At 39.7% G+C, this 23,522-nt stretch overlaps 1 protein-coding gene across 2 annotated transcripts; it reads right to left on the reverse strand.

The window, feature by feature from the left end:
* Window positions 1-1,246: 1,246 nt before the first annotated feature.
* On the reverse strand, window positions 1,247-12,358 carry adad2 (adenosine deaminase domain containing 2). 2 transcript variants are annotated; one of them, XM_034140297.1, is made up of 11 exons: window positions 12,253-12,358; window positions 7,844-7,991; window positions 7,454-7,592; window positions 6,698-6,833; window positions 5,995-6,123; window positions 5,306-5,456; window positions 4,952-5,122; window positions 4,424-4,638; window positions 3,933-4,170; window positions 1,879-2,011; window positions 1,247-1,733 (listed from the first exon to the last, which is right to left on the reverse strand). In XM_034140297.1, the coding sequence occupies exons 2-11, from the start codon at window positions 7,975-7,977 to the stop codon at window positions 1,623-1,625; spliced, it is 1,557 nt and encodes a 518-aa protein (XP_033996188.1). In that variant the 5' UTR covers window positions 7,978-7,991; window positions 12,253-12,358; the 3' UTR covers window positions 1,247-1,622. The 2 variants fall into 2 exon arrangements, with proteins under 2 accessions (XP_033996188.1, XP_033996189.1); XM_034140298.1 differs by having other exon boundaries at window positions 12,279-12,345.
* Window positions 12,359-23,522: the final 11,164 nt, after the last annotated feature.

Raw genomic sequence — 23,522 nt, forward strand, 5'->3', positions numbered from 1 at the left:
GGCTCCACAGTTTGTCTGAAAAAAATAATAAAACATTTAATTTAAGATGATGCAAGTCTCCCTGTGTCCCTTCTCCGCCTCTCTTTGTGCCAGTTAATGTGTATTTCAAGTTCAACCAAATAATTATGCTGCAGTTGTTCCTCGAATCACTTCAGGAGGTGATTACCATTTCTTGAATGTGGCTGCCATCTTGTTCTTTAAATTCTGACACCTTCCTTGTGAAACATGTGATGATCCAAAATAGTCAATGCGGTTTAAATAAACCACTGGCATTGATTGGAGTTAATCAGTAGAGCAGTGGAAAGAACAGAAATCATTGCTACATAAAACTCCCATAAAAGGTTTGCCTTTTTTTACGTCATTTCTTTTACCTGGATTGTTTTATGGACTACATTCCCTTAACACTTGCAAACCAAACGCTTGCAACAGTTATTCATTCTGTATTGTTTGACAAAACATTTTAATTTGAAGACTAGCAGAGTTGTTAGTACATAAACAAATATTGCTTCAGAATGCTTTGAACTATTAAATGACCAGACAGTCCGAAAATACACGAATGAAGATATACAACTAGAGACTTTAAAAAGGAAATATAATTGCATATCTTTTACCTATTTTCTTCAACTATATGACACCAGGAAGGTCATCTCACTTACTGCAGAGTGCAAGAGTTACGTTTTATAATGATATTGAAGTACTGTTTTTTTAAATTTATCTTAAAGGTGGGGTATGTAATTTTCGAGAAACCAGCTCGAGTGCGCTAGAATTTGAAAGTACACAACCGGAAAAAATCTGCCTCTTCCTTACAGAGCCCCTCCTCCAACACACACGAACGCGCACATGACCAATGAGGGCACGAGATAAGTTTGTGCACAGATGGAAGGTTGACAGGCAGGTAGGCCATCCAGTTATTTTAGCCGGGCCGGCTAAAATGATTGGTCGTGCTTTTTACAGCGCTACGGCTTCCAGATGAAATGTTTTTATGTATTTATTGTCAAAGCATTTAATATATTCATTGCTATCGGGATGTTAAGAGCATTCCATGGTTAGTAAAAACTAGGGGACATTGGAGCATTAAAGAGGTTGAAACTATGATCAATATCCTTGGTTCTTAGTCGGTGATTAGACTTTGGACACACTGAACATGCTGTTGAATAAATCAGAATAAAAATGTGTAAAATTATAAAACAGTGAATGAAATTGTGATGAATCCTGTCATGATACCAACTCCATACAGTACAAGGCATAGGTAGAATTATTTATATTTGTATCAACTCAAAACATATTTTTGTCAATCAGTAAAACATTTTGGCTACAAATGTGATAATGGGTAATAATATGTTCCTCCATTCTACTTGAGTGGCATACTGTTCCCATAAGTCATGTTTTCCCACTCACAACTCATTCAAACTAACAAATACTTCACTGTGTTGCAGAACAGTAGGGTCTCGTTTATCTTTTTCAAACACCTACACAAACAGAAAACTAAAATACGTTATGTAAAACAAAACTAGAATTTCTGTTAAGAACGGTATTGAACGAAGAGCACAGCAAACAGAAGTAAACTAAATCTCAAGAGGAACTTGAACTTTTGCGTGGCCTGTTTCTCAGCGGGAGCACATTCAAACGCTGAAGCAGTCCACCAGCTTTTTTGAATTCCAGGGACCTGCATGGTTACTCAGAAACTTCTCCTTGACCAGATCTTTGACAGTCTGGTAGGCGACGGCTTCCATCTATAAAACAAACATTTACATCATCATGCATCACATCGGTCTAAAAACCACAATGAAACAAAGCTACAATTCCCTCACATTCACCACATTTACACTGGCTTGCTGGGTTGAATGTGTAGTAATCGTATAATCATTTATAGCTGACCTTGACGCTGTGGTAGACGGGAAGATTCAGCAGGTAGCTCTTCCCGCTGATCTCTGCAGCTCGGAGGAAGTAACTGTAGAGCGCTCTCTTGCAAAGTCTGCTGGAGAAGTCGGGTCCACTCACAGAAGGAGAACTGGGAAAAGTTCACCAAACTTATATTTCAATGAATGCTTCCCTTTAGATGCATTGATTGTCTTGTATACATGTATTGATCGTTTTGAGAACTGTATTGTATATTAGTGGATTTCAAATATATTAACCCTTTCAAATATATTAACCGGTGAAGTTGACTTTGCAGTGTGCGTAACACACACACTCCCTCACCCATGAGTCATAATAAAGCTCGCCAGGTAATTAGCATTAGTGAGAGGTGGGTGCTGTATAGAGTATCCACTCGTAGGATCAAAAGTTGTAAATGTTAAATGTGTGTTCATGCACTGCATTAAGTGACTTGCTCATAACTAAGTTTTCCACCGCCAACACTATTTTGGAGGATGCAGTCTCCGCTTCAGGGGCTTCGCTGTGCTGAGAATTAAAAAAAAAAGTGTTGTGCAAGACAATTCTTCTATGCTGTTACAGCAAAAATCTTAAATGTGGTCTGGCTGACTGAGGGAAGAGTTTCCTGCAGGCAGCACTTACCACTGCTGCTAAGCAATTTCCTCTGGGAAACCTAGCAGTATATCTCTGGGGGGGCAGACCGGTGGTGAGAAGTGTTTTCAGTGAAAGACTAAATTCTGTGCTGGTATCGGGTATGACAGCATCGATGGGAGCCGACTTTAGCAGATGGCTGTGCAGGGTGCCTGAAATCATTTTGAAGGAATACTCCACCCACTTAATGAAAATATGGATCGTTCTCTCATGTATTCAAATAAATAGGGGTTGAATTTATTGTCAAAACTATAAACAAATATGTCTTTAAAAAACTCTTTCACAAATGGTGAAGTAAAGCCCCAGTCGTATGCTCACTACTTCTTTACACACACACTTGCTCTGTTGTTATACGTATTTCCCAATTTCTTCATTTTCATCTTAACAAATGTTATTTACTGTGGAAGTATGCAAGAACAACAACGTTTTCTAATGGCAGTTTTTTTTTTACCGTATGCCATGGACCTGGGATCAGGGGTATTTCCCTGACGATGCTACTTTGTAATGCAGGAGGAGAGCTAGTTAACATTAGCCGTTAGCTGAGGCTGACATGTTGCATTTAGTTAAATTATAATGATGACATTGAATTGTGGGATTTTATATAATGCTTTCTAGGTAGACAAGAAATGTTAGGGCAAGCAAAGGCTTTGAGGAAACAATTCATTGCTTCAATGATGACAATCTATTGCTAAAGATGATAGGAATAATTGGCAAGCTACTTATACATTAGTAAATTGAAGAAGCCCCATACGACTGAAGCAGCGTCTTCTTTCATTTTCACACTATATTTAGTATTTTTCAGTACAGTATGTGTTCTTGCCATGCTTTCAATTGCTCTTCACCTCCCCCTCCACTCTTTATTCTTGCCCTTGAATTTAATTTCTTCTTTTTCAGGGAGCCTATTTTTCTTTGCCTATTTATAGTTTATTGTTTGGAACATTGTGCAGAGCTCATCCTGACAGTTTAAACTATGGTGTCGCCTTAAACTATTAGTTCAGGCTGCGGCACCGAAGCAGAAATATGCAGCATCACTGCGAGCGCAAAGCAGGATCTCAGATCTATTTTGGGCTGTAATCTCTGCCCAAGGACAACGCAGCCTCCAGTGAGAGCCACGTCTGTGTCACACTCTAGCTACTGGACATCAGCATTTGTCTGCAGCTCTAAAAAGGCAAGACATGGCAGAAGCCCCGGGCATTGCTGAGACTGTCCAACAAACACAAAGCATCAGGCACTGCCAGCAGTTCTACGCTGCCCCTGGATGTGGCTGCACAGTTTAAATGAGGTAAGCTTTAGTCAGGTCAGGACACACTGCAGTACAAGACTTCACACTCACATTCCTGATGCAGGGACACATTATTACTGCACACTACTTCTTAGAATTAGTGACATTTGAATCTGCATCCTACCCATCAACGATGCGGCCATCGCTGCTGTCCAGAACTTCAACATCCTTGTCCCCAAGGCACCAGTTGACGCTGAGGCTGTCGTGCTTCGGGGAGATCACAGCCGGTCCCACGTAGTCGCCACACAGGAAGAAGATGTTGTGTTTTTTTTTGTAGGACGACGGCAGAATGTCCTCCCAACCATCACCCAGTCGCATGTTGGTGATGTTAGACACTTCGTCATAAAAGAACTTCTGGCCCCCTAAATAATCAAAACAAACTCAGTATTTGTATTTGAACACACAGGGGAAAGTAATCCATGTAACATGATTTAAATCACCATTCCAAATTGTCATACAATTACAGCTTCACACATATTTCACTTAGTGTCTATAATAGCTTTGGAAATTAAACTACCTGTAAAATACCAGACTTTGAGAGCTCTCGTATAACTCTAGGCCAAGAATTAAAGAGGCGTATTTCCTGAAATATATAATAGCTTTAAGGCTCTTTACCTAGCACGGTGCTAGTGATGTAGACAGGCTGGAGGAAGTGGCTCAGTAGTGCACCCTGCACCCCAGTGACGGTCCAGCTGCACAACTTGTCACTGCCGGACATGCAGCACACTTTGGCCCCCCAGTGGCTCGGGTCCAGGTAGGCAACAGGGACCAGCAGGCCCTTGGAATGGTACTGCAGCTTCATACTGGTCCAGATGTCGTTTGAAGGGCCCCTAATCAGGAAAGACGGATGTGTTTCAGAAAACATTCTAACCCATTTACTTTACAAACGTAAACCATATTAACTAGTTAACCCCAAATAATACATCTGCATTACATAACAAAAAACAAGAAGTTATATATGACTTAACTTGAAAGAGATTATTTCCAGTTCTAATTTTAAGTGAATGTATTGACAAGTTTATGACGATAAAGATTGCTTTTTTCTTGGATGAGATTCTTGATTTCTATCATCCGAAGACAATTTACACACTGACTGCAAAAGACTTCTTTCAACAAAGCCCAAAGTTGGGAATAAAAGAGTACTTGAAGTGGAGGTTCTTAGCCGCTCCTTCAGGACACTGATTGGTGTAGAGATGCAGACTGGTGTTGGGTTTCAGCTGAAGCTGGTAGCCGTCTGCACTCTTCTCCAAAACACAGTTCTCCTTAGCCTTTGGATCAGCATCAAAGAACAGCAGAAGCTGTTTGAACAGAAACCTGAACACAAGCCAGAAAAAACAGTTCTCACTTTGAGCCACGCAAGCACCATCAAAGGTTTAAAACAGTGAGTGTGCTGATCCGGGCTGCCTGCTCTAGATAAAAGAGGCAATATTTATACATATTTAAGTTATGATCTTGTAAATGATGGCCTGTGCTGGGGTCAAAGAAGCTGTTTCGTACCTTTTGAGAGCCCTTCTGGCGATGATGATGGCGTGGCAGTCATGGACCATCGTTCCGTTGTAGCAGAGCCACCTACTGCAGCTTGAACGGCCGGCTCCTAACGCCACCAGCGTGTAATGCTGACATGGACGACCTGCTGTGTCCAGCAACTCTGTAGGAAAATGACACTTTCTTTCTTTGACATGGACAATGATGTGTGAATGGCATTCAACTACGAGGTGAAGAAGGGATGACACATGTTAAACAATAAACAAAAAAAGCTGCGATCAAAACTACATTTACATCCATAAACCCTCCTCATCTGTTTCCATTCAAACCATAGCTGGTGACTCAGAAGATTCATAGGTTATAAAATAAAAATCTGACTTTGAATAAGAAAAGCAAAAATAACTAACAGCAGCTCTCTGCCATCAAAATGTCAAAATCGTGGTTGGCAAGCTTGGTGATTAATTCAGGGATGTTGCTATTCTGAGAATGAAGTAACATGCCATAAAGAAGTGAACTGAACAGAAATGTTTTTGACGATCATTTATAATACTGTACAGTTTCCTAAAGTCAGGTTTTCTATGTCTATGGAGACTCAATTTTGATGCAGCCAATCAAATCGTTCATAAAGAAGTGACATCAGTGTTCTGTATTTTTTCAGACTGGAAAAAAAGTTTTTTAACTAACATACTGAAGGTGCTTACCTCTTATCAAGACAAATGCTGCCATGTGGCTCTTACAGCCATGGAAATCGGGACACATCTTCAGCAGGTTGTCAAACATCTCACTACTTAAAGCTGCCATGTGGTTCTTGTGCAAGTCAGTTTTCCAAACTAGGAGAAAGGAAAAAAAGGAAAAAACAAAAGACAGCTATGTATTTAGAGATAAATATATTTTGGACACCACTATTTCAGTGCAGTTTTCTAAAACCCTTTCAGATTTTTTCCAGAATCAGGGCATAACAATTTAAGCAGACAGTAAGACCTATAGTCCTTAGTTTCAGTCGCTGTCATTTAAAATCTTGTCAAAGGGACAACCCAATACATATTTTTAACCATTTAGCAAAACAAATTAAATATGTTTTATCTATCTGTAAGGTTGAGTTCAGCAAATGGAGAATGCATTATTGCATATGTTTTAAAGACAATTAAGTCCAAATCATCTTTTTATTTTATTTTATTCAGTAGTGCTAGCATGAGGTATTGAGGTCTGAGAAGATCATTTTCAGTTTGTGTTGGAAGATGTGAATTGCTTCTGCTGTCCAGACTACGCCTGCAGTTATTCCACTACTGTGTGACCTGGACATAGAAGAGCATTGACCAAAATAAGTGAGCAGAAATCCAAAAGTCCAGAGCACAGTTATTCCCTGCCCTTAAGGCTACAAGAGCACCAGACACATCTATCCACCTTCAGTCCGTGTGCTCTCGTCAGGATTAGGATCCTTGATCTGGTCCAGGGTGAGCTCTTCATCGCAGTACAGGCATTCGACCGGTGACAAACCATGGAGAGAGAGGGCAGCATGGTCATCATCCGAGTACTCATCCTGAAAAAAATAAACATTATCATTCTGGTAAAAAAAAGGGCAGTGCTATTTCTTCTCCACAACCTACATCTCTTGTGTTTCTCTAGGAAATAAAGTTATAGTCAAATCAATGTCAGCACATGTAAACAGACTGTTAGGGAGAGATAATGAGACAAAAAGGACCATGTAAATGTGAGATTAACGTTGAGAATGTTTTGCTGTTCCCGGCTTAAGAGACAAAGTGGCTGCAGATGGCTTTGTACCCCTCCATTTAGCTGGAAAATGATATCAAGAACGGCTATACTTGCCAGTCAAATAATATGCTGTTTACTATCACAGATATTGAGATTTTACACTGATGTCATATTTTCAAATAAAGCAAAATAGGGTTATTTATTCCTTTGTAATTTCAAGTTGTATGTGCAGGACAAATTCCACATGAAAGCAGAAAATTGCATATTGTGTTTCATATCCAGGAAATTGGCTACTGCCGGCTGAATGTGACAGATGCTTATTGCATCTCTGCTTTTGGAATTGAATATCTCAGGTGAAGGCCTGAACAATAACTCCACGTTTGACACATGGTCTTTACTACAAAACACCACTTTAATAATAGGAAAGTAGTATTTTTATGTATTTACCTCATCTTCCGATAGGATGTTGCCAAAAGGAAATTTATTGTTGAGTTTTGGAAGAGAAGTCTTCTTATTTTTTGGTCCATCACCTTCTTCATAAAGTAATGCCTTTTTCACTTGGTCAAAGGAAGCAGATAGATCTTTCCTGAGATGGTAACATAAACAAATAAAAACATTTGACATTGTAAATGGTACAGCTAGTCCTTCAAAAGAGTATAGAGGATACAAGAAAAGATGAACAATGACAACTATTGTATGTAAATCAAAAGGAATGTATTATGGAATCACATTTACATTGCAACTCAAAATGAAATAAAAATATGTTTGATCACAGTAAAGATAAAGCTTGCCCTTTCTGGTGTAAACACAATACAACACTGTCGCATTTTCCATTACCTCAGCCCAGCAGCATCGCTGTAGAAGGGCCCTTCGTCTGTCAGCTGGACCCGAGGAATGCGAAGGGGTTGGAGAGCCAGAAAACTAGCAGCACCTCTCCTTGGACTGTATTTAAGTGAGTCCTGATCTGCCATGCTTATGAAGCAACCTGTACAAACATTTAAATTAAGTTAGTGTGATGGTTTCATATTTAGCCTTGCCCCAATAATCAACAAAATGCTTTATTTAACAAATGCCCCAAGATTAAGAGTCCTGTTGTTTTAAGACTAAATTGCACTAAACCTGCAGGTTGTTTATCATAAAGAAAGTCAATTGATTAGTCAAGATCGTTTTTTATAGAATATAGATAGTGGATGTCACTGGTGTAAAGTAACTAAGTAGATTTACTCGAGTACTGTACTGAAGTACAATTTTGTGGTACTTGTACTTTACTTGAGCATTTAAATGGTTTGCTACTTTGTACTTCTACTCCACTACAATTCAGAGACACATAGTGTACTTTTACTCCACTACATTTATGTAATACCTTTAGTTACTTTTTGTTTGTTTAATGTTTAATTTACACATTAATACATCAATTACTATATTAAAAACATATAATATATTATTCTGAAATGGATCGATCTGCTCAATGAGTATTTTACTTTTGGTACTTTAAAGTGGACCTATTATGCTATATTGGAAAAATATATTGTAGGGCCATACCTATACAAAACATGTCTGTGAAGTTTTTTGCTTAAAATACCAAACAGTTCACCCATTTGTAGTACAAACAGTTCACCCATTGTAGCACAGAATTTGGGTCCTTAGCTTAAAAAAAAAAAAAAAAAGAGGAGGCGGAGCTAATGCCTGATCAGAATTCTACCGGAGATAAAGTTAAATTCTGCTGTGATAAAACGCCATCCTGTTCTAAACCATATCAAAGATTATTTCTGAAACAGTATGGAGCTCAAATGCTTTTTCTCTTGCGGGTTTATCACAAGGTGAGTTCCTTTTTTTATTTCCTGCTTTTTAAACACATGTGCTCTACAGTACAGGTTAGCTCCGAGTGTTAGCGAGGCTTGCTAATGTAAACAAAGACGAGATTACGTCCAAAACACGGCAGGCATTGTTTCTGATAGCAATTTTCTGTGGGTCCGCTGCCGATTTGAAGTCAGATCGGCAGCAAATCTGTATCCGCTCGTTGTACCCGTTTTTAAAAGATTTGGGTACGGAGGAAAAGAGAGAGGGTTTTATTTTCTGACGCTGCGCGAGTTCCCCAACGCACCGGGGACACATATTTATGTATAAAAGACATCACAAAATGCATTTTGCATGATAGGTCCCCTTTAAGGTAGGGTAGGTAAGAATGGAGAAACCAGCTCGAGTGCGCTAGAATTTGAAAGTACACAGCCGAAACAAATCTGCCCCTTCCTTCAGACTTCCTTATGCTGTGTTCACACCGGACGCGATGCGACGTTTGGGGGCGGCGCGATTACATGTAAAGTCAATGCAGAGACGTGGACAAACGCGAATTCGCTCCGACGGCGCGCATGAAGCGGTGGACGCGGCGCGAATCACACGATTGAGGCGATTGAACGGTGCCGCGTTAAACGCGAGAGTTCAATTTTTTCAACTCGAGCGTCAAATTCACATGACGCGTTCTCGCGGAAGCCAATCAGCGGTGAGGATCTCAGCCGCCGTCACTGACGTTCAACCACACAACATCAGCCGTTAGCTGTTAGCAGTTAGCACACAGAGCTCACAGCTCCTCATATCCGTTCAGAAACTGGACAAAAGTTAAACAAGTACAAACCAGACTGTCTGTGTCATGGTGAATACAGTCGCTGCTTTATTTATGTCTGTAGGCCGTTGTTATGAGTGTGGAATGAGCATATACAACGTTAGCTTAGCCTGGTCGACCCGATCTTCATTCAGAAAACAAGCATTTTAAAAGGTGTTTTGCCTGCCGTCTTGTCTGCAGACTTGTCAAAGCATTAATTCATGGTTGTTACTAACCGGTATCAGTATGTTGTTACTTCGGCATCATTTAGAAACGTGTATTACAATTTAATCACGGTAAAATATGTTCATTTGTTGTAGTTGTAGCTCCCGAGCCAGCGCGTCTTGTTTGAATGATGCGAGTAAACACAGCTGGCAGCCGCGGTGAACCTCCAGCGTTTAGAGCGATGCGATAGGAGCGATTAGAGCGAAGCGAATAGTCGCATCGCGTCCGGTGTGAACGCAGCATTATGCTACGTTCACACCGGACGCGATGCGACGTTTGGGGGCGGCGCGATTACATGTAAAGTCAATGCAGAGACACGGACACACGCGAATTCGCTCCGACGGCGCGCATGAAGCGGTGGATGCGGCGCGAATCACGCGATTGAACGGTGCCGCGTTAAACGCGAGAGTTCAATTTTTTCAACTCGAGCGTCAAATTCACGTGACGCGTTCTCGCGGAAGCCAATCAGCGGTGAGGATCTCAGCCTGCCGTCACTGACGTTCAACCACACAACATCAGCCGTAAGCTGTTAGCATTTAGCACACAGAGCTCACAGCTCCTCATATCTGTTCAGAAACTGGTTAAGTTAAACGAGTACAAACCACAGACTGTCTGTGCCATGGCGAATACAGTCGCTGCTTTATTTATGTCTGTAGACCGTTGTTATGAGTGTGGAATGAGCATATACAACGTTAGTTTAGCCTGGTCGACCCGATCTTCATTCAGAAAACAAGCATTTTAAAAGATTTTTCGCCTGCCGTCTTGTCTGTAGACTTGTCAAAGCATTAATTCATGGTTTTTACTGACCGGTATCAGTATGTTGTTACTTCGGCATCATTTAGAAACGTGTATTACAATTTAATCACGGTAAAATATGTTCATTTTGTTGTAGTTGTAGCTCCCGAGCCAGCGCGTCTTGTTTGCGAGTAAACAAAGCTGGCAGCCGCGGTGAAATTCCAGCGTTTAGAGCGATGCGATCGGAGCGATTTAGAGCGAAGCGAATATTCGCATCGCGTCCGGTGTGAACGCAGCATAATGCTTCAGAATCGCATCGCTCTAAACGCTGGAATTTCACCGCGGCTGCCAGCTTTGTTTACTCGCAAACAAGACGCGCTGGCTCGGGAGCTACAACTACAACAAATGAACATATTTTACCGTGATTAAATTGTAATACACGTTTCTAAATGATGCCGAAGTAACAACATACTGATACCGGTTAGTAACAACCATGAATTAATGCTTTGACAAGTCTGCAGACAAGACGGCAGGCAAAACACCTTTTAAAATGCTTGTTTTCTGAATGAAGATCGGGTCGACCAGGCTAAGCTAACGTTGTATATGCTCATTCCACACTCATAACAACGGGCCTACAGACATAAATAAACCATCGACTGTATTCGCCATGACACAGACAGTCTGTGGTTTGTACTTGTTTAACTTTTGTCCAGTTTCTGAACAGATATGAGGAGCTGTGAGCTCTGTGTGCTAACTGCTAACAGCTAACGGCTGATGTTGTGTGGTTGAACGTCAGTGACGGCAGGCTGAGATCCTCACCGCTGATTGGCTTCCGCGAGAACGCGTCACGTGAATTTGACTCTCGAGTTCAAAAAATTGAACTCTCGCGTTGTATATATTTATTGTCAAAGCATCTAATTTGTTCATTGCTATCGGGATGTTAAGAGCATTCCATAGGATATAACAAAAAGTGTTTCTGAAGTGAATCACCTACCCTACCTTTAAGTATATTTTGATGCCAATACTTTTACTTGTAACGGAGTATTCTGCACTGCACCTACACTCTGGTACTTCTACTTAAGTACAAGATCTGAGTACTTTTTAAACCTTATTTTGTTTGTAAGGCAATGATTTATAGGTTCCAGCCTTTTAGTCATGACAATTGGTTGCTTTGGTCTGTCTCATACCACTCAAAATAAAAACAGTATTTAAAAAAAGATTTGAACCACATGATTAACCAGCGTAATTGCAAAGATTAGTTGAGTTTTAAAAAAAGCACCAGTTTCTAGCCAAATATTCGTGCATTTTAAAGTGCCGCAAACGAAGGAAAAGGGCAGAGTCAAGCTAGCGACGAAGGTGACCGTTAGCTAGCGTGACTTAGCTGCCAACTGCACAAGACTTTCAGTAAATGCTTCCTAAGCGACAGTCATAAACGTTTGCACATATTTGAGACGAAACTGTGAAAGAAAACGTTTCACTGAACGTCAACTAGTTTATGTAGTTGTTGCCCCTCGAAACTGTGAAGTAATGTTTGCTAACGTGTTAGCTAGTAGCAAGCGTTATCTGGATGTGCTCAACTGGCGTTCGAACCTCTCCAATCTGAGAAAAAACATACAAACGTCGAGCTTGAGGTTTAACGATTCTAACTTTTCAAAAATATTGTGGCCACATTTAAGTTAAAGTTTACCTTCGGTCTTAAGACGTTCCTCTAACCTGAGACAGATGAGGTATTCGTGGTTGTTCTCCACGTGTTCGGATCCAAAGCCGAGATGAGGGCGTGGTGGGGAGGCAAACCTGGCAACCTTGGAGGTAGTGATGTGTCGGTCGCGAAAGAGCCGGCTCTTTTAAGTGAACGACGGGAGCCGGCTCGCGCCCGCGAACGAGCCGTTTTTTTTGTTGTTATTTTGTTGTTGTTAAGTAATACAAGACAGAATGATATGATGATCTCCGCGCTACAGCTGCTCCGTGCATGCATGCAGTGACATGTAATATCCAAGGATTAGAGACTGTTGGATGCTGCTGTTTTGAGCATTGCAATACATTTATTTTTATTATGTTTTTTTATGATTAGAGACGGTTGGATGCTGCTGTACTGAGCATTGCAATATATTTATTTTCACTATGTTATTTATTTATGATTATCCTTGGGCTCAGCAAAGATTTGATGTCAGCTGTTGCTGTCTTTTTTTCTATAGTTACTACTGAAATAGAGCCCTGCTGTTTTGTCAGGGCCTTTTCTTTAAATATAATTTTAAAATGTCGATATAGTAGCCCCTTTTTTAAAATATCTATGCTTAAGTTTTTATCTCAATCTCAATCTTTATTTATTTATATAGCACATTTAAAACAACCTTCAGTTGACCAAAGTGCTGTACAGGCAATAAATATTAAATAACACAATGGGAGTACAATAATAAAACAATAATTAAAAACATGATAAAAAGCACAATAACTAGAAAAATATTTTTTTAAAAACACATACAAATGTAAAAATGTAATGTTCAACTGGTATTAAAAGCCAGTGCAAAGAGGTGAGTTTTTAGCTGAGATTTAAAAAGTTCAATAGACTCAGCAGTCCGGATATGTACTGGGAGGCTGTTCCACAGTCTAGGAGCTGCAACACTGAAAGCCCTGTCACCTCGGGTTTTGTTATAGGTGTTGCTATCTGCTTTGTGTAGCGTGGTTCTACAAGCAAGTCTGTGCATTCATTGGGTGGTATCAGAGAGATACAAGGGTCTGTAAATGCAATGAAAACAATTGGCCACATGCAGCAAATAATTGATATTAAACATGTAATTTTTACTTTTGAATACTTCAGTACAAAGGATGTATTGAATAATTTAAGTGATATGTGTACACATATAAATCATTAGTCAAAACAGGGCTACATTTGATTGAATTATAAAAGGTATAATATGTGGTAAACTGAAGAGCCGTTTGGGAGCCGAAAGAGCCGGCTCTTCTTGGTGAGCCGAGCCAAATGATCCGGCTCACCAAGAAGAGCCGGAATTCCCATCACTACTTGGAGGCAAGTAAAAGGGGGATGTGTTCATGTATGATATGGTACGTCTTTTTGTGTTCATGAAATGATGTCAAAAAACCTTCAGTGTAACATTTCCATTTGTCACAACAAATCTGCACGAGTTTGACCCTGCAACGAGGTACATTAAGGTCAGAGGTTGAAGAAGAACTAAGATATTGTACTTAAGTAAAAGTAGAAGTACCAGAGTGTAGGAATACTCTGTTACAAGTTAAAAGTACGAACGTATTAGCATACAAATATACTAAAGTACCAAAAGTAAAAGTACTCATTTTGCAGATTGGCCCTATTCAGAATTATATTTATGTTTTGATTATAATTATTGATGCATTAAAGTGTTACAAACGCTGATTTGAATTGTATGCTGCAGGGATGTGAATACAAGTGTTAAATATATTTCACATCATTATTCCAACTCTGCAAATTAACTAAAGGTATAAAATAAATTGTAGTGTGGTAGAAGTACAAATATTTAAGTGAATACATCTATTTCAAATTAGTTTAGTTTTATCATCTATGATTCTTAAATGGTTCAGTAATTGTCATACACATACATGACATACACATTCATGATGCTTGGCAAACATGGTAGGTCTCAAATGTATTTTGGTGAGTAAAACAGCTTGAAAAGATTTACACATTACGAATGTGCTTTGTCAACGGGCTCAATACTGTACAGTTTTGCCTGCAACAGAAGAGCTGTGACAATGCATTTGGGAAACACTGTCCCTGAACAGAACATGTTTTAGAATGTTTATACAGTATCTTGTATGCCACTACTCTTTTATGTCTTTCACCACAACATTTAATTCCAAAACTATGGCCATAAATAAGCTGCCAGAACAGCCTACTCTTCTGGGAAGACTAGAACCCTGATTAGGAAAATATGTCCATTACTCCAGTTCATCCCCACTGTGTTGAATGGTTTTAATGTTAGGGCTAGAGCAAGCCATTCAAGTTCTTTCACATTGAAGTCTAGAAATAATTTCTGTATTGATCTTGCTTTGTGCACAGGTGTTTTGTCATGATAGAACTGCTGCCACAGTTGGATTATTGTCTAAAATATCTCTGTGTATCCTCGCTATCGATCGACTGGAACTAATGGGCCTCGTCAAAACCATGAAACAGCCCCAGACCAAATGTAGCCTGTGGAATCTTCTTTTTATTTATTTGTAGAGTCACTTTACATACTTTCCCCATATATACAGTAGTAGTTGTAATTGGTTAGCAATTAGTGGATGGGCATAATAACATTTGAAAAACACTACAACTCAACATGATGAAATCAGAAATGACCAGGGGGATGTCCACACATGTTGGTTACATGGTTGAGTAAATATAGTGTCCAACCTCTGTTCACACTGTTAGCTCTATGTGGATGTCACCATTTGGGTAGAATTGAGATTGAATTGGGGAAATGAAAGGAAAGAGCCGGTCAGTCATATTTTATGTATGGAGCAATAAATAAGCAAATAGTAACAGAATGGTTTGGTGATTTCTATGAATTTTAAATATTTTCTGCAGCATAAATCAGTGTGATTTATAACAATATATAAACCAAAGCATTCACTAAAGAAGCCCTAACGTTGAAATGAGTTTGCAGTTGTAACATTAAATCCCTCACTAAGCCGCGTATAATTGTGTGGCATTATTTGCAGCAGATAAATGTTTCCCTGATCATTGTGAAACTCGAGACTGAACTCTATTTCTCCTTCCATTCACCTCATGAGATAGCCTTCATATCATTCTCTCCTGAGCCAAATGAGAATTTCTTCAGAGCCATATATGTGTGTGTCTGTTTCACATGAGACTTTGAAATGTTAAGTCACTCCCATCTCATGAGAGCCAGCTGAGGTGCAATGGAAAACTATCCCATGTGCCATCTTCATTTTAAATACCAGCTATTCCCTCCCTGACTCCCCTCTCTTTGTCTTTTTATATTCCCCTTTCTCTCCCTATCTATATTTTCTCTGCTTTCACACCCACACACTGGCTCACATGCTGGGAGATTTCCCTGTTTATTTTATTTAGTGGGTGACCATGAAACAGTAATGGCATACAGAACACCGTAGAGATATTCAATGTTTTCTTTCTGTCCAGGCACTGTGTTTACCAAATACATTGTCACAGCTATTCTGTTGGAACAGGGACAGGCAAAACTGTGAAATATTGAGCCCGTTGACAATTTTTCTAAACATATGTCATTGTGTGCATGAGTGTGAAGTGGGATTGTGTTTGGATGTGTTTGTGTTTTAGTGTGATAAACACAACTAGGCACAGTTGATGAGCATTATCATTGATGCTCAATTGTCAGCGATATCACGGAGATGTATTAATTTATGCTAATTGGCACTGGAAAAGAAAACCTGAATTTCAACCAACTGGATTTTCCCTTGGCGCTTAACAGTGATTCTCCCTCTGATTTCCACAATGTGTGGCTGCTGCAATGTGTACCGTATTGTGTGTGTGTGTGTGTTAACTGTGGTTCTCAAGTGTGTCTCAAGGTGGTTAACTCACCAACTGACCTTTTTGACATATGATGATTGTTTACCAAGCATTATGTGTGTCGAAGAAGATGAATTATTTATAATGAAGCATAAATGCTCATGACAAACCAGCAGTAAGCAAGACAATATTTATAATCCACATTTTTATAATTTATAGCGCAAGTTACTGCACAGAGAGGCCTGCATTTCTGAAAATCATGGGTGGTAAACATTTTAAAGCACATTAAAAAGCATATTCCTTCAATGTATTGCGCTTCATAAAAAGTTGAAAATTCAACATCACTGACATTTCTAAAATGCAAATAGAGCTGCTGCATCTGATTCATTTCGTTTTTTTTATTCTGCTGCAAGTAGCGGGGTGGAATAGTGACACCATACTTGGTGATTTATGCTCTCCAAAAAAGAAAACTTTGACATACATAAGCCTTTCATTCTTCTCTAAGTGTTTCAGACTTTCTGGTGAATATAAAAATGAAATTCGGAAATCTGAAACTGATTTCCAACTGGGTCACTGCCTCCATGCGCAACTGAACAGGGATAATTGGACATTCATATTCCTTTCCCTAAATGCATTTTTGACAGGCCTTTCCCAAGGCTCACCACTAGAGGGTAAAAGTCCTTCACTCATTCACTCGGTTTATTCCTGATACTCACATATGACCTACAAATCAGCAGCAGCAGCAGGCAGAAGGGAGGGAACAGAGAATGAGGGGCTTGGGATTCAGCATTCCCAAAATGTTCATTTTATCCTAACACTATTGTACAAAACCTCCTGCTTCTTCTCTTAGTAACAGTAGCATCTGTACTGTATGTAGCAAACATATTTTTAGATACATATCATTTGGCCACAACGGAAGTCCAATTCATGTATATTCAGAATTAATGTCCCTCCCTGAAAAGCATACAATTTGACCTCAAATTATGCAATTGAAAAAGAGAAATGCATAATCTTTTAAAACATGGTTAATGTATCTAAATGATCTTAACATCTAAAAATTGGATTATACAAATCATTACTACATTACATTTTGTGCAGATATTCAAAGTAGTATTCTAGTGAATTTCATATTACAAGAGGCCTAGTCAAATCTTTGGTAATCCTTCAAAATAATTTATAAAATAGCAGCATCATCAGGACAAGATTGATATGTCTAATACTTTCTTTAATAAACGAATAATACTGAGCTAAAAAAACAATGACCCTCCCATCACCCTTGGCTGTACTTCAGGTACACTCATCAGCCAATGTTTAGAATGCTAACACGCTAAACTAAGATGGGGAAGAGCCTTACATTTTAATTGTGAACATGTTAGCATGCTGGCGTTAGCAATTTGCTCAAAGCCTCACAGAGCTGCTAGCATGCCTGTAGACAATTGCTCTTGTCCAAATACATTTCAACATTATTTAATTTTCACATCTTGACATCTCCTATCCTAAATGTATTGTCCCGCTTTACTAAATGTCAAATGCCTGCAAAGGCTGAAAGGTGACTTACGGTCTTGGTTTTTCTTTTTCTTCACACTATATCGGCTTCATCTTTAGGTTGAAAAGATTAAATTCACGTAAAAAATGATAGGTTATCAGTAGCCTAAAGCGTTGCTATACTTCTGACACATCCACAGACGAGTATACAAGATGCCAACATGTGTGATACAGACCTATCACATGAAAGGATTGACTGAACGTGTGTGCATTTCAAGAGTTTGTGTGTAAAAAAAACTAGACAGGTGGGTCGTGTGCACTCTCACACCTGTGTTTTCTTTTAATCTCAAGAAAAGCAGTGTATTGCAGTGAGAAACAGATCAAGCTCTTTCACCAGAGCATGAAGAAAGAGACTGGTGTTGGTTCTGTTTTTTGATGTGCCGCCATTCAACTGTGCCGGGTAGAATCTCAAAAAGGAGGTGGCTCGTGATATTAGGATGCACACAGTGGTCCTAATATCAGCTTGACTTGAAGCAGAGAGACATTACTGACCCATACTAGGCTGGCCTCTCAATCTAATCACGCAGAAGGGAGACAGGAAAAATTGATTATGCACTAATTTCCGTTGACTTTCCACTCATTTTAATCTCTCTCAGCAGACAGAAACTGCAGGGTTGAGAGTTTATGAAGAGCAGTATGTGTTTTGTATATAGAGTTGATGCTCAGTGCTTCTTCTTTCTCTATCTCCTATACAGTCTCCCCCTGACTCTCTGCAGCTGCTGCTTCATGCATCTTTAAAAGATGAGAGGGAGGCTCCACTTTCTCACGCCATGTATGACGAGGAGGGAGTCAATGCAAGACAGATGAAAGAGAAACAGTAGGTGCATAACCCACATACAACATATACACACTCTACTGCAATATCTTTGTAAAAAAAAATGAAACATCCTTTGTCTCTTTTTTTTTCTTTTGTGTCGTGAGGTATTCCCCAAATCCTCCTCTTCCTCTGCATTTCGTGCCGCTCTCGTTGAATCTCATCAGGATAATTATTTGCGCACAGGCATCCAAGGCACGAGCATCTGCCTCTCCTTCTGTTGACCTCCCCCAGCCTCCCCCACATTTTTTTTTACTTTTCCATCCTCCTCTCCTGTCCTCTCCATTCGAACACACCTATCACTTCTCCTACCACCCTCTTATCCTTCTCCTCTAACTCCACTCTTTATTCTCAGGGTATTTATTTGATAACTAGAGCATCTCTCACATTCATTTGCCACTTCACAGTCTTTGCAAATTGCAAACATATTCTGCATACATTTAAATGTGAGAGGAACTGGTGCAAAGAGGCAGGGATGAGACAAAGTGGATATGAAAGGTGACAACCAGAAAAGAACATATTTGAATAAAATAGAAAATATGCCTTAAAGAATAAGGATAATCTGCAATATGCGTATAAAGAGTGTTGAAATATTGATATTGTGTTAATATTATACATATTTTAATATTGTTTTGGCAGATGTTATGCTCTCCGTTTTTTTATCAGTCCGTCTGGGTGGCTTTTCACTTTCAATTGGTTCAACTGTTTTCTTTTTGTACGCTTTTGTACAGCTATGGTCTCTCTCTCCATCTCCCTACACTCGTTACTTTTTGTTTAAATCATTTACCAAACAAGAGGCAAATCTCAAAATAAACACAGTTAAAGAAATAGTTTGACTAATAGCATCAACAACGAAAAATCTAATTTTGTGTAGATAACGCAATACACAGTAATCGCATAGTTAAGATCTTATACTGTGACAGGCCTAATGCTTACATTTGATTGCTAATACCAACATTTTGTAAATAGTATATTTTTTCAAAGCTTAGCCTTAAGTCTGAGACCTACAGTATAGTCCATGTTTTTCAAGTGTAACTGTGCTTGAGCTGTAGTTTCAGCACAAACAGGAGATAGTACAAACTGTTATGTGATATGCAGGAGCCTGTGCAGTGAACAGTTTGAACTGCGCATTAGGAGAACATCCGGCTGAAAGTTATAGTTGTATCATCACTGCCAGGTGAAAACTCTTATCTCCAAAATGTCTTGGCTTTGCAGGATCTATAATATAAAGATCACAACCCTTACAGGATTATTTTAAAGTGGAGTAATGAGGTTTACATTCAACAGAAAAGATGGCCTCCGCTGTTAGACTCTTTATGTCTGCCTTTAAATGCCTTAATGGTATCGATATTGCAGCAGAGGTGTGTAGATACCTATCCAGGGATCACAATACTTTCCCCAAAGCATATAGTCAACAGATGCTGACCTTGTATTATCACATTTAAGATGATAGATGTGTCTGTGTAGGTAGGACCAACACATTACTGACCAGAGGCACTGCCAGGAATCCAGGAATCAAATTAAAGGGGGAAGTGACTCCCACTTATGAAACCATCTCGGCCTGAGATAAAAACCAGCCCACTCTGTTGTCATCTCAACCATTGAGGGAAAAGAACAAAGGTGATCTGTCCACACTCCCAAAAAGACAACAAATAATGTGACACTTAAGACAATAGATACTTTGTTAATCACCTTGAGTCCCCTGTTGCCAGTTGAAGCTTATTCCTGCTGTTTTAAGTTCTGTTGACAGTGCACAAAGCCAGGTTAGTAACCGTCAACATAGCTATCACGCTGGCAGGCTGGCAACATCACAACACAGATTTGCTGACGATTTAAAAAAAGTGTGTTTTGGACGTAAACCTGTGTGCTCCCACATTGTACCCTGACAGTGCACCATGCCAGTTTCAAGCCATACTAGCAGAATGGCTCGAGTGCAATGTCCATCTGTTTGTAGGTCTACTACTTTGGTCCAGACTAAAATATCAAAACAGCTACAGTATGAGATGGATGTCAAGAAATGTAATCCCAATGGCTTTGGAGACCCCCTTAATTTGACTATTGTGTCCAAATTAGATGGCTATTTGTCTTTTGACTATAATACCTCAACTGTTGGATAAAATGCCATTGAATTTGGGAGACATTCAGGATGATCTGTAACCATTCCTAGAATTATAGCTGCTAAATATCACCATGTTAGCATTATCCTTTTGAGCATGCAAGCATTATGATTTTAACATTTACAGTCGTCTAGAGCTGCTAGCATAGCCAAAGACTTTTAGTCTTGTTTTGTTTTCCCATAAAGCCCTGTCTCCTCATATCTTTAAAGCCATATAGCAGCCTCATATTTCAGGCCTGTCCTGAAGCATCATCGTCTTCACCTTCCCTTCTTGCTATATGTCCTTGTTACACCCATTGCATCTGTTGGAACATTTCTCTGACACATGCTGTGCTATAAATAGCAAAATGGCATATGCAATGCATTTGGTGCTTTGAAACTACTGCAAGATACTACAGAGGGCTTGGATATACCTTTATGATCTTCACTGTAGTCAAGGTAGATGGCCTTCCCAACGTATCTATCCAACCAGAACAAGAGATGTTGAATAATAGATTTAGTGCTGATCGTTGAGTTGATAGAGAGGGAATACATTTTGATAAGGTTGATGGGTCATTTATCAAGATGAAAATGCAGAATATTCACAGGTTCCATTTCTATACTGTAAGATTTTGCTGTTTTTCTCTCTTTGTATCATTGTGACATTATTATTTTTAGAACCATAATGGTTCAAATATTAGCTAGTTCATAAAACTAGTCAACACATTCATCGATAATAAAGATAATCTCCACTCACAGCCCTAGATGTTAAGCAAAGATGCATTTATTTTCCTTCAAATTACATGTATGCAGTATATGATGCGTGACAGGATAGCACTATAGCATTGACTAAAGAGGGTTTCTCATCACAGAGAGTGATCTTTGTCTCACACAAAGACATTACAATTAGAAGGAAAAAAGAGGAAGGGAAAGAGAGAAATATGAGACTTAGTTAATAGAAGGCACAGCTAATCAAACATCTAATTATATGTCCATACAATTAATAGAATGGAGGATAACATTACAGAATGGGGGAATCTTTCACGCATATGCTGAACAGACTCGCATTACACTCTGGGTAAAATGTGGGGGGATGGGAACTCCTGCTCATAGCCACAGCAGGGGATATGCAGTATGCATATTCAGGAATGCATACAGTATGGCTTACAGTACCATATAGAGGCTTTTCAAGGGCATGCACTGCACACAATCTATTGACAAACTCATTTTTGGTGGTACAAATTTGGAATAAAATGGTGAATGTGATCCAAATGAAACAAGGCGGTTGATATAAGGCGTTCTGAATGTGTAAAGTGCAAAACAGAACAGTCTGTGGAAGCGAAACATGGAGGCGGATGCATCTGTAAGGCATTTCCATGGCTCAGACATATCAATTAAACATCAATGGCCAGCGGGGCAGCGCTCGGACTGCGCTGAACCTACAGTCGATGAATTCCAAGAAAGATAATTCAACAAAGACTTAATGTCCAAAAATAGGGCTGTGTCAATTAAACATAAATTAATACATGATTGTGTGTGTGTGTGTGTGTGTGTGTGTGTGTGTGTGTGTGTGTGTGTGTGTGTGTGTGTGTGTGTGTGTGTGTGTGTGTGTGTGTGTGTGTGTGTGTGTGTGTGTGTGTGTGTGTGTGTGTGTGTGTGTGTGTGTGTGTGTGTGTGTGTGTGTGTGTGTGTGTGTGTGTGTGTGTGTGTGTGTGTGTTCACTGGGTCTTTCCCCTGAGCGGTTCTGTTCAGTTCCTCTCCAAGGTGACGCCGGTTACCATGGCAGCAACATCAGCCCTATGAATCTCTCCCTTTTCCTCTTCCTACCCTCGGTCTTTCTCTCTCTTTCCCTACTCCCATCTTTCTCTCTCTCTCCCCCTCTTTTCCATCTTTTTTTCTGCCTCTCATCCTTCTGTCTCTCTTCCTCTTTTCTCTCTGCTGCCTCCATCACACACTACAGTAAGCAGGCCACCAGCCTTCATTTACATGACACAGTTGGTCCTCGGCCAGACTCTCTCGGCTCTGGCAGCGAGATATATGGAAATTATGGAGATGTTACACATTTCACCACAATGCAATCCCACAATTCCTCCATAAATACTCGGATGGATCTCCTTATCTCCGATCTTTATTTCACTTTTTTGTCACTTTGTCCTTCTGCTTTGTTGCTTTACAAAAGAAACACATTTTTAAACTGAACTCCACATCCATCCCCAAAAATAGTCTAGTGTATCGGTTACACTTATCAGAATCTTTTTACTGGATGCTTTTCTTTTATTACATTTACTGTGGGTCATATTGTCTATTATCAACACCATCATTTGTATGCATCACAAAACCCAGTGTATTTTAAATGCAGCCTCTCTGTCAGTGCTTTAATTCCCCATTCTGTGTGTTTTTGCTCTGTTTCTGGTTAATGAAAGCCTTTGTTTTTCAGATATTCTCAGTGATCTTCATCATTCATCAGGCTTTTCATCTACTCGTTTCCATTTAGTTTGAACAATGAAACAGCACGCGCCGTCAGTATGAAAACAAAAAGAACAGACGGAAGAGAGAGCAGTGTAATGTAGACGAGTGATTTCCATTCCCAGCAGAAATCAATACAATGAGATCTTGGCAACGTGTGTGTAAGAGTGTACTCTATTTGCTTTCAGGAACATGTGTGTATATGTGTCTTTGTGCAGCATGCATGTTAATATATGCACCTGGATATCAAATCAAAGATGTGTCCTTTTTATGTTTTGTGTCATCTTATCCGTGTGTGTGTGTGTGTGTGTGTGTGTGTGTGTGTGTGTGTGTGTGTGTGTGTGTGTGTGTGTGTGTGTGTGTGTGTGTGTGTGTGTGTGTGTGTGTGTGTGTGTGTGTGTGTGTGTGTGTGTGTGTGTGTGTGTGTGTGTGTGTGTGTGTGTGTGTGTGTGTGTGTGTGTGTGTGTGTGTGCCTAAAACAGAGAGCCACAGACAGAGCAGTAATCAATACTGACTGTAAATGGTGGCTATAATGGGACCATGCCCGTGGTG

The sequence above is a fragment of the Trematomus bernacchii genome, unplaced genomic scaffold (assembly GCF_902827165.1).
Source record: "Trematomus bernacchii unplaced genomic scaffold, fTreBer1.1, whole genome shotgun sequence".
Classification (NCBI taxonomy): domain Eukaryota; kingdom Metazoa; phylum Chordata; class Actinopteri; order Perciformes; family Nototheniidae; genus Trematomus; species Trematomus bernacchii.

Excerpts from the sequence above, each read along its gene's own strand:
- adad2 (XM_034140297.1), bottom strand. The coding sequence starts at position 7,977 with ATGGCAGATCAGGACTCACTTAAATACAGTCCAAGGAGAGGTGCTGCT. Across the intron at positions 4,639-4,951 it reads GCTAAGAACCTCCACTTCAA|GGGCCCTTCAAACGACATCT; the intron begins GTACTCTTTTAT and ends TTTCCTGATTAG. Across the intron at positions 2,012-3,932 it reads GATGGCCGCATCGTTGATGG|TTCTCCTTCTGTGAGTGGAC; the intron begins GTAGGATGCAGA and ends AACTTTTCCCAG.